Below are 17,471 nucleotides of genomic sequence, written 5' to 3' on the forward strand. Positions count from 1 at the left end.
GTAGAATGGGCTCCAGCACCATCCAGAATAATACATTGTTTTTTGTGACCAAGTAGAATTCCATGGTATACATATACCACATTTTATTAACCCATTTATGTATTGATGGGTACTTGGGTTGTTTCCACATCTTTACAATTGTGAATTTTGCTGCTATAAACATTCTAGTGCAGATGTCTGTCTTTTTTATAGAATGTCTTTTGTTCTTTTGGGTAGATGCCCAGTAATGGGATTGCTGGATCAAATGGTAGTTCTTCTTGTAGCTCTTTGCAGTATCTTCATATTACTTTCCACAGAGGTTATACTAGTTTGCAGTCCCACCAGCAGTGTATGTGTGTTCCTATCTCTCCGCATCCATGCCAACATTTATTGTTTGGGGACTTTTTGATAAAGGCCATTCTCACTGGAGTTAAGTGATGTCTCATTGTGGTTTTGATTTGCATTTCCCTGATGATTAGAGATGTTGACCATGTTTCATATGTTTTTTGGCCATTAGTCTATCTTCTTTTGAAAAGTTCTGTTCATGTCCTTTGCCCATTTTTTGATAGGGTTGTTTGATTTTTTTCTTGCTGATTTTCCTAAATTCTATATAGGTTCTAGTTATCAGCCCTTTATCAGATGTGTAGCATGTGAATATTTTCTCCCATTCTGTAGGTTGTCTGTTTGCCCTCGTAATAGTTTCCTTGGCTGTGCAGAAGCTTTTTAATTTGATTAGGTCTCATGTATTTATTTTTGTTGTTTCTGTGATTGCCTTTGGGGTCTTCTTCATAAATTCTTTGCCTAGGCCAATGTCTGTAAGAGTTTTTCCAACATTTTCTTCTAGAATTCTTATAGTTTCATGCCTTAGGTTTAAGTCTGTTATCCACCATGAGTTGATTTTTGTGAAAGGTGAAATGTGTGGGTCCTGTTTCAATCTTCTACATGTGGCTATCCAGTTTTCCCAGCACCATTTATTGAATAAGGAATTCTTAATAACCATAGAAAATGGAAGACAGTGCCTTCCAAATTCCAAAGGAAGATTATTTCCAGCCTACAATTTTAATTGTAATCATCCTGACAAATGATCCATCAAGTGTAAGTGTCAAATAAGAATATATTAGAATTAGAGTTCTCAAAAATGATACTTCCCTTGCAGCCTTTCTCAGGAAGCTGTTAGAGGATATATGACACCACAATGAGGGAGTAACTAAGAAAGGAGAAGATATAGGAATCAGGAAATAAAGGTTCCAACACAGGAGAGAGGTGGCGAGAATCCCTAGGATGGTGGGAGGAAGAAGTGCTAGGATTACAGCAGTGCATCAGATTTAGAGAACAGCCAGGCCATGTTGAGCAGAAGAATGGAGGGTTCTTAGAAGTTTGTCTGCAAGAACAACGAGAAGCTAATAGCTTACATGCGTTGTTTGAATATGTTGAGAGGATATTTACACTTCTGAGTTTGGTGAAAAATTAGTAATCAGCACCTAGAAAACTAAGCGGATAAATAATGAGGCAATAACTCTGGAAGGATGCTGTGCAAGAAAGAAAATGTAATCATAGTATATCACATGGGTCAGAGGTAATAGAGAAGAGAATTGAGAACAAGCACTTCAGCTTTTAGAGGCTGGGAAGAGGAGGAGAATCTGGCAACAGTGACAGAAAAGGAACTTCTAGTGAGAGAGGAAGAAAACCAGAAGAGAATACCATCAAAGACTCAAAAATATTTAAAGAAGGGAACATGCAATGTATACAGGTCCCTTATCTGAAAACTATGGGTTCAGATATGTATGGAATTCAAACTATTTTGAATTTTAGGAAGTTAATACAGTGCATAAGTCCCTAGAGACCTAGGGCAGTGCAATGACATTACTATTCCTGCAGTAAGCATCTGAATGTGTTCATACTTAAATAGGATAACTAAATAATATAATTAGCCTCCTATCGATCCAGTCAGATTTTATCACTAGATATAATGTTACGATTTTTTTTCTTTTCAGAGCTTTTGGATGTGAAATTTGTGGCTAAAGGACTGTAGATCTGTGTTTGCTTTTATTACAACAGCTATATTTGTTGTTTATATTGGTTCACCTGATCATCACTATACTAACTGGTACTTAGGTTTCTCCATTCTCACAGATGGAATTACTAGAGAAGTGTGTGCCATATTCACCTGACCATCTCTTGGCGTCTTGGATCTATTTCTGTTTAAAAAACAAAAAAGGATAGCACATGTGTATTTCTTTAGGGTTACAGATAAATGATAGGAAAAAGTCAAGGATTTGCCACCAAACTATTAACAGGTTACCATTGAGGGTAGGAAGAGATAGGCAGGTAGGAGTATTCTTATATACTTTTTTTAAATATGGGGATCATAAATGATTTTGAACTTTTTGGTATTTTTTAATAGTTTTCCAATATATAATCTATTTTTTAGAAAAAAATAAAGAAACCCTATTTGTATAAGAAAGTTTATTAATAAATCTGGCAAGGATGAATTTATATAAACTCTAAGATTAAATTTAGGAATATATGGTATTTGCAGCCACAGATAGCTTATTTTCAAGAGGGATTTTCTTAGTTTTAGGATGTGCATTTATTGTATTTGTGTATTTAATCAATACAGAGAACATGGCACACGCTTCTCTAGTAATTCCATCTGTGAGAATGGAGAAGCCTAAGTACCAGTCAGTATAATAAATTACCAAAGAAGTGGTTATCAATTTTGGGACACAATAAATTAGAACATCTATGTCTTTTCCAGAGAGTAAGACAGTAAAGGGAGGTTCTCCAATCTCTTGCCCCACGGGGAGCAGGAGGAGGATGAAGAAAGCTTTTCGGGGACAGAGACTGTTCCCAGGCTTGGTTGGCAGGGAAGGTGAGTGAACTGAGATCCTTGGCCTTGGGGCAGAAGGGCGCTCAGACTGGGCGTCTCCAACTATGGAGAGGGAGATGCCAGAAAACTGACAGAACGAGAAGAAATATGGAGCCATTTTTTGTGTGTTTAATTAATACTAACTAAATCTTAAAGTTGGATTATTGAGTTAGAAAAGTAAATTCTGAATACTTTGCCTTCATGGACTCTTCCTCCCTATCCTGAAAATCTGCTCTTGAAGCATATTGGTCTGAGGGATTATTGCTCTCTGTTTCTACAACTTTTGTTTGGTATGTCTGCCGTAGTTGGTTTTATCATGTTTGCAAGCATGGAAATATAATTTTGAAAACAACCGACCTGACATCTATCTTACTTTCCTGGACATTTTTTCAGATACTCATTCCAGTCTTACCAAAAGGCAGCTTCCACTGCTTTTCTGCAGTTTGGGGGCTGATCAGATTAGTTAAACAGAAGCCTTTGCTAACTCCTGCTCATCTTTCTTTCTGGTTTCTACACCTTTTCCACAGAATTTCCTTTCACCTCAGCCCCCCACCCACATACACCCTGGAATATTTCCAGTTAGGGTTGCAGAAACTGTGTAATCTGATTATTCCATGACTGGTTCCAGACCTTACTGGGTATAAAACATGAACAAAGCCACCCATCTGTGCTTATTATTCACTGAGGTCTTACTTTCTTGGCATATTTCCCAAAATTATGCCAAATACAGCTAATTCCCGTCACAGACAGGATTCTCACCTTCAGAACAATCAAGCTACGCAGTAAAGCCTTCTCTCACTTCTTCCACTGTTTTTGGATTTGAAAGCAACCCAGCTGTCTCTGAGATAAAAATGAAAACAAACATAAAAATAAACCACTCTTACATTGCAAAGAGTGGGAGAAATTGGCCATTTTTTAATATAACTTTCAAACAGATGGTGAGCTAATTTGTATTTTCATTTTGACATTTACCTACTCAGTGGGAGTGCAATTAAGCCATATTTTAAGCCTATTCAAAGTGGCCTTCTTCTGAAAATGTTGTAGAGATATCTGTATATGATGCTTGCCACCAATTGGTGGAGCTTAAGGATCCAGGAATGCTCGTCTTTCCTCCCCTAGACTACCCTCACTGAGGGTAGGTTCCCTCCTCCATGAAAATTTCAGGCTCCTACTGTCCTCCCTGCCTTCCATCCTGCCTAACTCTAGGCCAGTTTCCACAGAGCTGGCAAAGAGATCGTCCTTTCATGCAGATTTGACCGTGCCAGCCCCTTGCTTGAAATAAACCTTTTAGTGACTTCTCATGAACTTCAGAATTAAGCCATAACTCTGGTATTAACATGTTGCCAAATTCCCTCTTGATCTGACCCTGCTCACTCCACCCTACCTCAATCCTGGTCTCTCCTCCCTTTATGCATCTGCCCCTGAGTCATATCAAGCCATATTTTGTCCGAAGGTGTGCCTCTCCCTCTCTCACTGCCAGGCATTTGCACTTACTGCCCACTCTACCTGGAAAACCCTATTGCCCCTTCTTCACCTGGCTCATGCCTTCCTTTTCATTTTGCCTTTCAGTTTAGTTGCAATCCAATGATACTATTTTTACCATGCTAAAATATGGCCAAGATAATTTTATCTAAAGTGCAGAATGCTATGCAAGATTTTCAGTCTTACTGAACATATTCCATCTTGCACATTTTTCCATGCTGCTGAATGAAAACACATATTAGAATTCTGCAACAACTCAATCTTCCTCTTGCCTACATTACTGAAAACAATCTAACCACAAGTAGATGATTCTTTTCATGTATGATGGAATTTTCCACTAATGTGTCTACTGACTCTAGCCACATCCACATGTCCTCTAGTCATGCCCTGTCACACTCCACCCCTGAAATAGCAATCCCCTGAACTTCCAGTGTTGTAGTTCCATTTTTTTCACCCAATGATTGAATAAATTATAACATCTGAACTCCCTGTTGGACAAAACTGAGTCATAATCTCAATTTTAGAGGAAGGAGGAGGTACTGGTGGCAAAGGATATGAAGATATTATGAGATTCACCTAGGATTTGTAGTATTTGGACACAGAAAAAATAGAAGTCCCAATTTTGTACCCTGTTTTCAGTTCAGAGGTTCTGCTCGTTTGGGAAATAATAGAACAAAGAGACTTAATCCTTTGTCCTGAAAGGATTTGCCTTGAGAAGGATGAGTTCCAGAGCAGTAGGACCCAGACTGAGACAGTCAGCAGCCCTGCCCCCACCCCAGCTGGCTGGCTGTCCACTCACTTTGGATTATATCCAGTTAGAGTTGCAGAAACTGTGCAATCTGATCATTCCATGACATTTTAGACTTCACTGAGTATAAAGCAGGGGTACACAGTTCAACCTAGAGTCTGCCGGCACTTTGCTCCCACTGCACTTGCTATGTGGACGTCTTTTGGTTCACTGTCTCTTTTCATGGTCTCCTGTAGTGGAGTATCGCTTTCCTGAAGTAGCGTTTATGTGACTTGCTTTATGCATGTTTTCTGTAGAGCACTACTCCTTTCCTTTGAGACTTTAATTTTAGTAAATAGATTGAATTTTATTTTTCTTTTAATGAGAGCTCTGGTCACATCCTCCATTTCCTTCCAGATTGTTGTGCCTGTTATTCATGTCACTCATCTGTTGGCCTCAATGTTCATGGCTGTCCATTTTTTTCTTTTACATATTCAAATAAAATTAACTTCCTCATAGCTTTCTCTCTTTTTTTTTTTTTTTTTGAGACAGAGTCTTGTTCTATTGCCCAGGCTAGAGTGCCATGTCGTCAGCCTAGCTCACAGCAACCTCAAACTCCTGGGCTCCAGCAGTCCTTCTGCCTCAGCTTCCCAAGTAGCTGGGACTACAGGCATGCACCACCATGCCTGGCTCATTTTTTCTATATATTTTTAGTTGTCCAGCTAATTTCTTTCTATTTTTTTTTAGTTGAAACGGGGCCTCGCTCTTGCTCAGGCTGGTCTTGAACTCCTGACCTCGAGCAATTCTCCCACCTCGGCCTCCCAGAGTGCTAGGCATAGCTTTCTTAATCAAGGGTATTTTTATGCTAATTTATTGAAAAACACTTTAATCACTTCAATACGTTTTTCCAGTTTATTCTACTAGTAGACAAGAAACATAATGCATTGAGTTTTTTTTTCCTTTTAAAAGACAGTTTAGATTAATAGAGTTAAGAAACCCAGGCAAAACCAGATGAAAATGTCTTATGGATTTTTATTACATCAATGTCCTAGGAACAAAATGGCCCCCTGTGTGCTTGATGTAATGAATTAGACAACTAATTTAAGTGTAGGCAGCATGGGGCAGGGCTCTGGAGGTGGGCAGAGTTCCACCACTTCAGGGCTGGGTTGCTCTCAGCAAATTACAGAGCCAGTCTGAGCTTCACTGTCTTTCTTTGTCAAATATAATTGTTGGGAGCAATAAATGAGATGCTACCTAATGTAGCACCTTATCAATCTTCCTGTCTAGTCCTTCCTCCTCTACCATTTCAACAAGTGTTTCAGGTAGAGTTAATGAGAACCAGGTGAAAAGCCACAAACACCATCTTTGCTTTCCAATTCCTCCAAAAAATAAAAATAACTGAAAGTGACTGATTAATTCATGATTTTTTAAAAGTATATGGATCGTGTATGTATGTAAATAGTATATGTAAATTATGAGGCTTTGTTTGATCCAGACATGCAGCTGATTTTATAGAAAATTACTGTGCAACTGGTTAATCTGGAATTGCTCCATATTCTTCAATTTTGATTACCAAACTTGGAATTGAATACAGTTCTGGTCCATAATCACAAGAAACTCAAATATGGGAAGATGCTACTTTCCCTGATGCTTTGTTATTTAGTTCCACTGACAGCAGATTAGTCAGTCACCCCTTAGGGAGGAATTTTTCCACTAAGAGTTAGACTTAGGAATGCCTTGGCTGTTTTTACAAATAAGCTAACCTGATGGAAATTCATTTTGAGTTGATAAATCCTATGGCATAATCATTTTAATTGTGTTTACTTATTAGAACACTGCTTTGAATTGCTTTGCTTACTTTCCAACCTTTTTTTTTGAGACAGTCTCACTCTGTCACCCCAGCTAAAGTGCAATGGCGTCATCATGGCTCACTGAAACCTCCAACTCCTGGGCTCAATTGATCCTCCTGCCTCAACCTCCCTAGTAGCTGGAACTATAGGCATGTGCCCCAGCTAATTTTTTCTATTTTTAGTAGAGATGGGGTCTTGTTCTTGCTCAGGCTGGTGTCGAACTCCTGAGCTCAAGCAATCCTCCTGCTTTGGCCTCCCACTGTGTTAGGATTACAGGTGTGAGCCACTGCACCCAGACTCAAGCTCTTTTTTGACATTCTGTGAACATGAATGTCAGGACATTGTGGAGATCCAAGACCTAATTCATACTGTGGGCCTTGAGGTAATTTTGATGAACCCCATAGTTGAAAGATGGATAACTCCCTAACCAGACATGTAGAATGTCAGAATTTTAAAGGGCTTTAATGATCTCTGATCCAGTCATACATTTGAAGCTTAAATTTGCTCCAGTACATCCCTGCCAAGTGAGATTCAACTCTTCAGTGTCCTCCAGACAGCTCTATTAAAAACTTCTTCTTTATCTTAAACCCCACAGCTTCCACCCTTGGGTCAGATGCTATTAGGAACATAAAAATCAGTTCTGCTCAAACTTATGAGGCTGCAAACTTCTTAAGGGGAGGGACTGTATCCACTACAGCTACCAGTAACTTGCTAAATGATTGCTAAATGGAGTTAAAAGCAGATGTTCTTTTTGGGGGGATATTATCTTATAGAATGGCAAATGATCAGTATATTTAAGTTCCACTGAGAGAGCATCATATAAGTAACTGATATTGTTTAAATGCTATAACTGATATATTTTGTTATTCTTTCAATCTTATAATTCAAGCCATTTTACCTGTTTATCTTTTTTTTTTTTTTTTTTGAGACAGAGTCTCACTCTGTTGCCCAGGCTTGAGTGAGTGCCGTGGCGTCAGCCTAGCTCACAGCAACCTCAAAAACTTCTGGGCTCAAGCGATCCTACTGCCTCAGCCTCCCGAGTAGCTGGGACTACAGGCATGCGCCACCATGCCCGGCTAATTTTTTCTATATATTTTTAGCTGTCCATATAATTTCTTTCTATTTTTAGTAGAGACGGGGTCTCGCTCTTGCTCAGGCTGGTCTCGAACTCCTGACCTCGAGCGATCCACCTGCCTCGACCTCCCAGAGTGCGAGGATTACAGGCGTGAGCCACCCCTCCCGGCCCTACCTGTTTATCTTATCTATCATAGTACTTTTATTATAAAATAGCATATTTCATGACTCTACGGGTATTAACTATTAGGCATCACATGTCTGAGACCGGAGGCACAGAAGTTGAAACCCCACTGTAGTAGCAGACATTAGAAGTCCTGGGTTCTAGCCCCAGCACCACCACTACCATCTAAGGGACCCCAGACAGGTCACTCAAGCTCTCCAGTTCTTGATTCCTCTTCCGCAAACTGCAAGGGTTGAACCAAATGCTTTCTTTAAGTTCTTTCCACCTTCACAAATTTTTTGTTTTTGACTTGTCGGTCCCATGTGGTAGAGTATCACAGAGACAATCAAAGAATATAGACCTCTGATTTCCAGTTCAGTTCTCAGTTTATATCGTCAGTATCTATCCACTTATGTACACTATTTAAAACTGGGGTGCTTTTTTCCCTTTCTCTTTTCAGAACACTTTTCTTCAGGAAACAGTGCGTAGAGAGTGTGAAGAACGCTTTGAGCTGACAGAGGCTTTGAGTCAAGCCAGGGAACAGCTCCTGGAGCTCAGGAAGCTCAGTGGAAGTTTACCATTGTCACCATGTTCCCTCAGCAAGGGCAGCCTAACCTCCCCTGCCACAGCAGTCGGGAATCATGGAGAGAGAAGCCTTGCAAGATGGAACTCCAAAAAAGGGATCAAAATTCCCAGCCTGCATGGAGTGTCAAAAGCCACCACTGCCCCAACCTCTGATAAGCCCAAGAGGGTCAGCAGCTCAGGTCTGCCGGTTCTCCCCCAGCCACATCCTCCCAGGGGTGGAGCATCTTCAGCCAATGAGACCAGACAGAGACTAGCTGCCATTCTGCAGAGGAGGCTCAGTCAGCAGTGATTGTCGAAAGTCAGGAGCGTGCTCTTTCACAGAGTGCCCGAAACTCACCACTGTAGCTGAGGATGACAAGGATCAAATTATTTTCATAGGTCAAGAATGCATGTCTGTAGATATACTTGTAAAAAATGTAACAAGCTAGAAAATTGTGAACCCACAATCGTAACATAATTAAGTTGTTGGTATTTCAGAGGGTAAATTTCTATATTTATGTGTTGTATATGTTCAGACGTACGCTATGAATATGCCCTTTTAGAGATCACCGGTAACATTTTTCACCCATAGCATCTTTTCTAATTTTTTTTGGACCATTACAAAGTAGATATATTTCCACAAAGAATAGATTGTATTGGTTTTGCTGGTGTTTGTTCATTTGTTTGTTGAGCTGACTAGGTTAAGTAGATATAATATGTGTTCCAAATAGAAAAAAAAAGTAATCATTAATGAGATAATTTCCAAAATTCTTAGTTCAAATATTCACAATACTCATCATCCTAATCAAAAGCTTCTTTTCTTCACCTTGCAATCTAGTTGGCTCATCTAATTTCTTTAGGCTAGGTCAGAGAATGATACACAAACTTCAGGAAGACTGTCTTCCATGAGTGTCTGGGAACCTCCTAGAAAAAGGGATGGTAACTCCAATTCAAGAAAAAGGTGTTTACTTCTCAAATTATAAAGATTACTTTAGTAAACAAAGAGCCTGACCATATTGGTAGGTATTTTCTACATAGAATGCTTTTTGGTACTCAGAGTTAGGTTTTAATTTGAACATGTATTCTCAAGCCATTGGGAAGAGATCCAATTCAAAACAGTTTAGCAAAGGCACGTAGAGCTAGTGTGGATTCAAATTTTATTACCCCTCAAAATGGGTAACTGGTTAACGTGTTTTCTATTTTCAGAGTGGGAAAGTAAAACCAGAAACCAGATCAGCTATTTTAAGCTATCTTAAAGTTTCAGGCTCCTCCTGTTCTTTAAAACACAACTCTTTACCTTAGGCTAGTGTTTGTCTATCTTTTTTGCCATCTAATAAAAGTGTGTTTTCCTTCAAAAACTGACTTTACTTAAATCCTCCATCTGACTACATCATGGACATCCATCCAGCCTTCCTACTCCCACATTAGAATAATAGTAGATGTAAAAGATGGTACATAAATTTCTCTGCTATTTGGCTACTTTATTGATGAGAGAATCTAAAGGTACTTAGGATCCCTCCCATGTATAAAAATGTAAAATTACTAAGCAAAATCAAGTTTATCTCCCACCTTCCAAAGGATTGACCTAATTAACCAGCAGAGTGTTTCCATCTCAAAACAATTCCACAATAGGTGCACTTGTGTTAAGAGTTGGAATGCTTACTTCTGTGTTACAGACATTGCGTCCCTTATAATGGCATTGGACAAGAAAGCACAACATCAGGGAAGGTGGCACTGGGGTGGATCTTAGAAGTCACCCCAGTGATCACTTACCAGATAAAGAATAGGTACCCACAGAGATTGTGACTTGGCTAAGGTGGTGAAGCTAGTTAGTGACAGAGCTGGAACCAGAACCACTGTCACCTGACCCCAACATTTCCACCTCACCAGAGCTTCCCAAGCCTCCATCATGATTTTTGTCAGTGGCACCTACGCTGTACTTAGTTAATATTTTTAGCTAAAGACAATATTAGTTAAAGACAACATTTTTCTTTAAGTGTACCTTTTAAACTGAAATTTATATAAAAAGGAAATAACACAAGGAATAATAACTATAAAGTCATGAACTTGATTTGCTATTTTTTTATAATACACTTCAAAATAAATGTGTATCTATTAAGATAAGAAATGTTAGTTGGTACACCCTCTAAAATCTTGTGCAATGCCAGCAGGGGACCACTGCACTAGGCCTTATGGTCTCTGATCTGTTGTTTTCATGTTTAAATTACAAGTACTCATGGCATACGGAAGATGGCAAAAGCTAGTGAAAGCACAAGAGAACATTTGGGGTAACAGTCTTTATTATAGGGTTATACATACTTTGTACGGTCTTCCAATTTCAGCTCACTCTTCAGGAACCATAGGGATACAATGGGTTTCTTCACTTGCCCTAAATTATGAACATACTTATATTTATAAAGAAAGTCACATATAAGCTTTTCTAAAGGGCTGTAAAGACTATGAGTGCAAAACCTGGTTTCTCAGTTTGTTACACTCTCGCTTTACAATGAGTAATTCTGTAAATAATAACTCTGAGAATAGAATCATGATCTGCAATGAGGTTGTGTTATATTCCACAAATATGTCAGAGAAGTAATTTTATAGATAAATAGAAAGACATTATTTATATTTATTTCAATGTAGACTATTTGAATGGTGCAGACTAAGCTATATGCTTATGTCTTTTGAATAAAAACATTTAAAAAAAGAAAAGCATTAGAGTATGTAACCTAGAGGTTAAGAACACATTAAGACCGTCTTTGATTTTCCTACTGATGAATGAACTCCTAGCATGAAACAGCTATCAGGAATGTTTAAAAAGTAGTGTGTATTATGACAAAATAAGGCTCTCCAATGTATATAATGTCTATTAAGTCTAATGCTTTTAATTTCTCTATAGACACCCATTTTCTGTGACCTCAATGGAGGGATTTATAGGTGATAAGAGAAAAGAATATTATAGAAAATATTCCTTAGATAACTATAACCCTCTGTTTTTCTTCTTAAACTTGTATGGGTGGCAAAGATGAAAGAATTCTCCTAAGTTAGCACAGATTTCTTAAGCGATTTTTAAAAGTTTTATTAAATTAAATTACTATATTTGTAGTTGGTCAGAACTGCTTAAAAGTTATATTTTCTGGCAATGGAATTGACTGGAAGAGACATTAATAGTGAAAATTATGTAAGATTAAGATCTTTTAATGTTCTGTTAGTCTTAAAAAGTTTTTGTAATATTTCAGATCAATTATAGCTAATTTCTTTGATTATGGAACAAGTTTTCTTAAGCTTTATCTTTTAAAATTCTTATGTCTGTTACAACACTGCAGTGGTAAATCAATCTAGTATCCTAAAAGTGTTAACACACTGCAGCTATTAATAAAAATTCCTAACCATCGTGCTGTAGCTTATGGAGCACAGGAAATCAATTTGGAATGTGCCCAAAGGTCACAAATCCTATAATGATTATGGATTATTGAACTTTTTCATTTTGATGTTTTAGGAAAATAATTAATGTACACAGTATCTTGCACAGAACACCTTTAATGGTCCTCAAACCATGATAGACAATTATGGTATCATTCCTAAGGTGGTGTCTATGGTATTTTAAGGAAGAAAGTTTACTTTTCTTCTTGAAAATGTTAACCCTGTGTAGTAGCAAGTTGTGAAGCCAATGTTAAGTTGCACTTTTAAAATACTAAATATAAATTATGTAATCTTTGTTTATTGTGAATTTCACAGATAGAATTTTCCTAACAATACAGTAGTTGAATCTGAAATACACTTTCCTATGACAATATTTACATAATCTGATAAATCACAAGATTTCTCTCTTCTCCAACATTTATAAGCATAGTACTTTATATCCATTAAGTGAGTAAAAAAATTACTAGGCATCCTTTGCCCTCCAAGAAAATATGTAAGAGAATACTGAGTTGCAGAGATTAAGTAATTTGCCAAAAATAAATAATAGAAAGGACTAATAAATAATTTTAAACTTCTGCAGTTTCTGAGCATTTTGATCCATAGATTAATACTGAAGCTATATTATTCATTCACTCATTTCTTCAACAGACAGGGAGAACTGAAAAAGCATTCTGACAGCTACAAAGATAACTAAGACATACTACAGATTCCCGGGAATCGTATAGCAGGGGGCAGGGGGAAAGCATATACAGAAATTATAATATAGGGCAGCATGTTGCATAAGAAGAGCATCAAGAGCAAAGTGTTATGTCAGTTCAACTTCTTTCTAGAAGAATCAAAGAATACTTTAAACAAGAATTGGCATTTACAGTGGGTCTTGAAGAATGAGTAGGATTTTATGGAAGAAGGTATACCAGGCAGAGGAAATGTATGAACAGAGTCACAGACATGTGAAGTGTAGAAAACATTTGGTGAAGGGAAGTAGTGGAAACCTAAAAACGGTAGGTCGACCCCATTACATGAAGGTATCGAAAAAGGGCCCAATGCAGGCTTTTGACTGGAAGTGGCACGAACTTTGTTGAAATTTGGAAACATTGCTCTGGCAGGGCTGTATTGGAGTAATTATGGAATAGAAAGGCTTGAGATGGAACACCACCAGTTGGTGGACTCGTACAGTAGTCCAGACAAGAGTTAATGAAATTCTGAATAAAGATGTTGATATTGGGAATAAACAGGAGGAATCTGATTCAAATTCTATTCAGAAAAGGGTTTGTTCCCTGTTAAATGCAGTTTAAAACTATTACCAGCCATTGCTACCTTAGCAGGGGTGCATTTTATAAGATGGGCTCCAATTAAAGGATCGTCTCCTATTTAAGGATATTACAGCTTCTCTGAAAATGTGAAATAATAGGAGCTACATTTTCATTTAGACAACAATTAACCCCACAGACTCAGTATTCATAAGAAATCTCCTTAAAGAAAAATACAAATCTGAATAGTGTTGTAAGAGTTATGGAGGAAGAGTATAGAAATTGACATTAAAAAGAAATAACTATCATCTTGGCTCAAAGAGTGCAAAGTACAACTAAACAGGGAGCTTTGGGCACAATAAAACTTCCTTCTGATTCTCACTAACTGTTTATGAGAGAAAATATAGAAGACAATAGCTAGAATAAAAGTGTTATCTAAAAAATCTATAAATTTTATAGCTCTGAAGGGGCCTGCGGTATCACCTGGCCCAAACCTGTAATTTTATAGGAGACAATAGGTTCTTTAGACTCTAAATAATTTTCCATTCACATAGCTGCTTAATAGCAGACTTGATGCGAGAGAGCCTGGGCCTCCAACTTGTGGCCTGCCCGTGTAGTCAGGAAGAAATATCAGTGCTATTGCTTTCTGATACTCAGAGTGGTCCGGCAGGATCAGTATCTCCTGGGAGCTTGTTAGAAAGGCAGACTATCAGGCCTCATACCTGAACCTTCTGACTGGAGTCTGGTTTTGATGAGATCCTCAGGTGAGCCATATACTTGCTGAAGTACGAGAAACACTGTGTATGGTGTTGCCATTGGCCCTGGCATATTCCACATTTAAGAGCTATGCATTAGTAGTGCACTGATACCTGCCGCCATAGGTTGACCCATTTAACACCTTAGCTCCCAGGGTACTCAAATTCTACTTCTTCACCCACTGATCAGGAATCTATAACTCTCCAAAAACCAGTGAATTAAAAGAAATCAATAGTCATTCATAAAAACCTTAAATATCTTATACCAGCATCCAAGGCTCTGAGCTAGTATATATTTTTTTTAAATCTAATAGAAGCACTTTGGTTTTGATTATTGGCAACTCACTGAATAATCCTAAATTTAAATCTCATAACAGCGTACATTTAGATATCTGATTCTCAAAAGAAAATTTGGTAATTCTGGTTGTTTTTTGAGGCTTGTAAAACATGGAATGCTAAGATAATTTATTAGAATTATGAAGGAAATATAGTACCATTATTCCCCCTCAAAGTAGTTCTAAATCACTTAAACATAACCTGTAACTTACAGTGTTGCACCTAAATCAATTTATTTTAAAGGTGGAACTAACAGTGGCTGAATAGGAATAGATTCAGATTCTCAATTTCAAAATCTGTATTTAACACAATGAGACATTATGCTCACTTGTCTTTGAGCATTATGTCAGCCCATCTCATGATACCACAGGGTGGCCACCTTCTTTAAATTCTTTGAATTCAGAAAATAATGAAAGAGATTGATTTCACTTGCCATTAAAAAGTTTTTTAAAGTCTTTTATTAACATATTCAGTGCTGATATTTAGCTTGTATGGTTATCTGTTATTATCATTAATAATTCCTATAGTTAAATAATAATTCAAACTCAAGAATTAGACACATAATTTAGAATATTGAAGCATTTTTAAATAGAGGCTTTCATAGGACATTTGTGTAAAGAGACTTAACACTGAAAATATATTTGTTTGCTGGAAAATATGAACATCTGGCTTTGCACTGTGCACTGTTGCCAGATAGATCTACCTTTCTCCCAAGTGAGCTTGATATGGTCTAACACATTAATCTAAAGAGATATCTTCTGTCTTCTGTCTCCTTAAAGTGAATGAGTTTTACAGTTGTAATTTTCTATCCAGAACCTTAAATTTCTAGGGAATTAAGGTTTCTGCCAAGATTCAAGGGACTACTTTTTTTTTTACTGATTTAAAGCAGGATTTCTTAAAACCCTGAGCAGCCAAGTTTCCAGTCACTATTACCAGACTTTTAAAAATGGTATAGTTAGTTGAGGTTTAAGCTGGGATCTCATAGTATCTCAAAACTGGAATCTTTTGTTTTTCCAAGTGGTACACAATGCTCACTATAGAAACTGAGACATATATTTTTGGTGAGGTTAGGGAGAAAAGAATCTATACCTCATTTAATAACAGTGATTGACCCAACCACGCAAGGACTGACTCCACACATGTTCCATGCTCCAGAATTGTAAGTCAATGTTTTTCTCATGTAGCCCCCAAAGTTTTAAACCATGTATCTTTTGCACATTTTTAGGTTGATATCTAAAATATTTCATCCTTAGTTTAAATAGATGTGAAGGATATTGTAAATATAAGCAATATGTTATAAATATTGGCATTTCAAAATAAATATGTTACTTTAAGATTTGTAAAATTTTATTGATCTATCATATTAAATTACTGTGAAAACATGTGCATAACTTTATAAAATTCTTTGGATTGAGTTACTATTACAGTTATGCTATACGATTTAAAACAACATAAATATATTACAAAGTTTGATTAAGTAATTATTAAACATAAAAGTTAAATATTGTTGACAATGCTTTTCTTGAGATAAATCGATATCTAACTTTTTCTTTACATTTAATGAAAAAGAAACGTAGATGCAGTCAAAAATAATTGGTCTTTACATAGAACCTTATTTACTTTTTATTAATGGAAAAAACTTAACATTTTAAAATGAAGATTTTATTGTATTGTAATAAACATTTCAAATAGTATCTGATACAATTATTTTAACTACTTCGTTTGAATAATAAACACCAAGGGGAAAGATCTGATAGAACTTTTATCTAGTATATCTCCAATACACTAGATAAAAATTTATTGATTAAAAATTTTACCTATAAATTTTGAGAGTTTAAGAAAACATTCTAATTACATGTAAAAGAATTAATGACACTAACCTATACCACTTTGGCTATTTAAAGATTCTTTTCTTTCCAGCTAATCATGTGTCCTAGGGTTAAATATCAAGAAGAGCTGAAAAAAGCTGTTTATATTTGACTGCATTGTGGGAGGAGGCATTTTCAACAGTAAACATTTCTTACTAATGTTATTTTTGCCTTGCTTTCATGAAACTGTCCCTGAAAGGCATACTTTGACAAAGCCAGGACATAGAAGAGAAGAATCATTAGTTCATAATTGTCTTACTGCACTCTTACCTTGTATCTGAACTCAGAATCCCAATGTAGACTAATATGTCACATTTCTAGCACTACATTTTAACAGAAATATTTATGTCAGGGAAATACCAGAAGCCCAATGAACTTACAATCATCAACCCTTCAAGTACCCCTGGGGTACACATACTCCATGATAAAGACCACCGTTCAAAGTTATCATGTCAGGTCAAGCAGAATCTTGTTTGTATCAGAGAATTAGACCTTCTGGGCTAAATCAAGTAGAATACCTCAGGCCCTAGGGGTTGGGCCCCCATATCTAAGAGAGAGGCTGTACCCCGTTCTCTCAGCCTGCCTCCACCCAGGAGTGCAGAGTATCTGCGAGAGGGCCCTGAGAGCCACTGCTTGCCTCATCTGGCCTTGAGCACCAGATCACAGAAGAGGAAAATCTCTGAGTGCAGCATTGGTGGTGTCCCTATGGTTCTCTGTGACCATGTCCTTGTGAAACTCCTTGTAATACTCTTAACCAGAAGGATGCCACAACTGACGGATCCCATCCACATTATGGAGTCTAAGGCGGGCCTGCAATCACTAGAAAGTTCTCCTTCAATTTCCAGCAGTAAGAGAAGCAATGAAGAGGATTGTGAGCCATAAAGATTGAGTTTGGGGTCAGGGAGAGCTTAAGTTCTTTTGTAACAAACGTGGCTGGAACTCTGAGCCAATAATTGTTAATATCATCAAATTCTGAATATCTGCACAACTCATTGACTTGGGGGAAAAGAGATAACACTTATTTTTACTATTCATGCACTGGACATAGTACATTGGTAGAAACAAATGGTCCTATTTGATGAAAAGAGATCCTTTTTCCATCTTTTGGTGTTGTTATTGATGACTCAGATA

General features: G+C 37.2%; 1 protein-coding gene across 1 annotated transcript in view; it reads left to right on the forward strand.

Annotated features, from left to right (window-relative positions):
- The window catches only part of LEKR1 (leucine, glutamate and lysine rich 1), a 150,819-nt gene extending 141,496 nt beyond the window's left edge, over positions 1 to 9,323 (forward strand). The window contains exon 11 of the mRNA XM_045539530.1: positions 8,605 to 9,323. Within this exon, the coding sequence (XP_045395486.1) occupies positions 8,605 to 9,018 (414 nt within the window). The 3' untranslated portion in view covers positions 9,019 to 9,323. The remainder of the gene's footprint in view (positions 1 to 8,604) is intronic.
- Positions 9,324 to 17,471: the final 8,148 nt, after the last annotated feature.

This window comes from Lemur catta, chromosome 1 (assembly GCF_020740605.2).
Source record: "Lemur catta isolate mLemCat1 chromosome 1, mLemCat1.pri, whole genome shotgun sequence".
In the NCBI taxonomy this organism is placed as follows: domain Eukaryota; kingdom Metazoa; phylum Chordata; class Mammalia; order Primates; family Lemuridae; genus Lemur; species Lemur catta.